General features: G+C 34.2%; 1 protein-coding gene and 1 pseudogene across 1 annotated transcript in view; one reads left to right on the top strand and one right to left on the bottom strand.

Moving 5' to 3' along the window:
• The window catches only part of Prrc2c (proline rich coiled-coil 2C), a 127005-nt gene that overhangs the window by 116306 nt on the left and 9136 nt on the right, over positions 1–1563 (top strand). Inside the window, exons 25-26 of the mRNA XM_023710188.1 lie at positions 10–95; positions 1472–1561. Coding sequence (XP_023565956.1) covers positions 10–95; positions 1472–1561 — 176 coding nt within the window. The remainder of the gene's footprint in view (positions 1–9; positions 96–1471; positions 1562–1563) is intronic.
• Positions 91–311, bottom strand: LOC111815511 (annotated as a pseudogene).

The raw sequence follows: 1563 nt of genomic DNA, 5'->3' as shown, positions 1-1563 counted from the left end.
TTCTGCAAGTCATTTTTCACAGTTGAGCTGTATGCCTTCCCTTATTGCCCAGCAGCAACAGAGTCCACAAGTTTATGTGTCTCAGTCTGCAGCAGGTAAGATTTTTAGGGTTGAGTATAAAGAATTTTGAAAGTGAACACTTAAAAATGTTTTAGCCCTTAAAGTTTAAGTATTTTTTTTATATCCTTTGTAAGTATGTCCACATACAAGGCTGAATCCTAGGGCTCTTGGCAGTTGTTTCCTGCAAATAATTATCAGACTGCTAAGAGCACATACTACACTTGATCTTAGCCAAAAGACCAAGAAAATATGAGTTATTTCTTGTATACTTATGACAAATTAGTATGTAATAGTTAGCAGAGTAATTTATACACAGGACACTGTTACAATCAAATAGCAAAACTTTTTGTTATTTGAAGTCTTAACAATATAACGAACTTCTTGAGTGAAGGAACAAAAAATAGTAGGGTGGCTTAGTGCCCTTCGCCGTCCCCCACTTGTGAGGCTGGGGCAGGAGAATCACAAGTTCAAAGCCAGCCTGAGCTTCGTAGCTTGATCTTATGTCAAATAACGAAAGAAAATTATATAGAGGGGTGAGCTAGCAGGTCCTGCTGAATATTGGTATTTCTCTGAAACATTTGTATTTAATCCCAATAATGACTTAAGTTCCAAGTAAAAACAGTATGTAAAGTGATATTATTACCTCTCATAGAAAGACTGATAATAACCGGCACTTACTGATACCTGCATTATTAACAATGCTTTAACTGTATACGTTGACATAATTCTTTCTGAACAATATCTTAGAGAATTTATGTGCACACACCAACTGTAATAACAGATTTGATATCAAGTAATTTTATAGACTTTAATAGTGTTCATTTGAATGTTGCTTATGATAATGTATCAATTAAAAATGATACAGGGTCTCTAATGTATTACATAAGTCACAAAAATAGTATGTGTTAATCTATCAGACTCATTTAAAAATGATTAATCATGAATTGTTTTGTAAAATTTTGCTACATTCTTGTATATAGATTTATGGTTGGATTAGATTTGCTAGTTCAATAAGATTTGTTTTGAATTTTTATGTGAAATTTTACCAATATGTTCGCAGTGACATTGTCTGAATGTCTATTACTTTATTATAGCCTCATTAGTACTAGAATTATACTGTTTTAGTTTACATGTACCTGTACTAGAAGCATTGTATCCTTTTGCATTTACATCATCTCACATGTCTAGTTTTTCTGTTGGTAGTGGTGTTTTCAGAGAACTTAAGGGCCAGGGAGATAGCTCAGTAGAATAAGCGCTTGCCTGGTAAGCACAGGGTTCTGAGTTCAATCCTAGGTACCACCAAAAATCAGAGAGCTTAATTAATTTGAAATTTATAAAACTTGGTTTTTGTTTACTATGTAAAAAGTTACAAAATTAGACATGACTGCTTATTTTTCCTAATGGTCTCCAGCTCAAATCCCAGCGTTCTACATGGACACAAGTCATTTATTTAATACCCAGCATGCACGATTGGCTCCACCGTCCTTGGCTCAGCAGCAAGGC

The sequence above is a fragment of the Octodon degus genome, unplaced genomic scaffold, assembly GCF_000260255.1.
Source record: "Octodon degus isolate 3935 unplaced genomic scaffold, OctDeg1.0 scaffold00017, whole genome shotgun sequence".
In the NCBI taxonomy this organism is placed as follows: domain Eukaryota; kingdom Metazoa; phylum Chordata; class Mammalia; order Rodentia; family Octodontidae; genus Octodon; species Octodon degus.
Note: the sequence above shows the minus strand (reverse complement) of the source record. Positions and strands in the feature narration are given on the sequence as shown.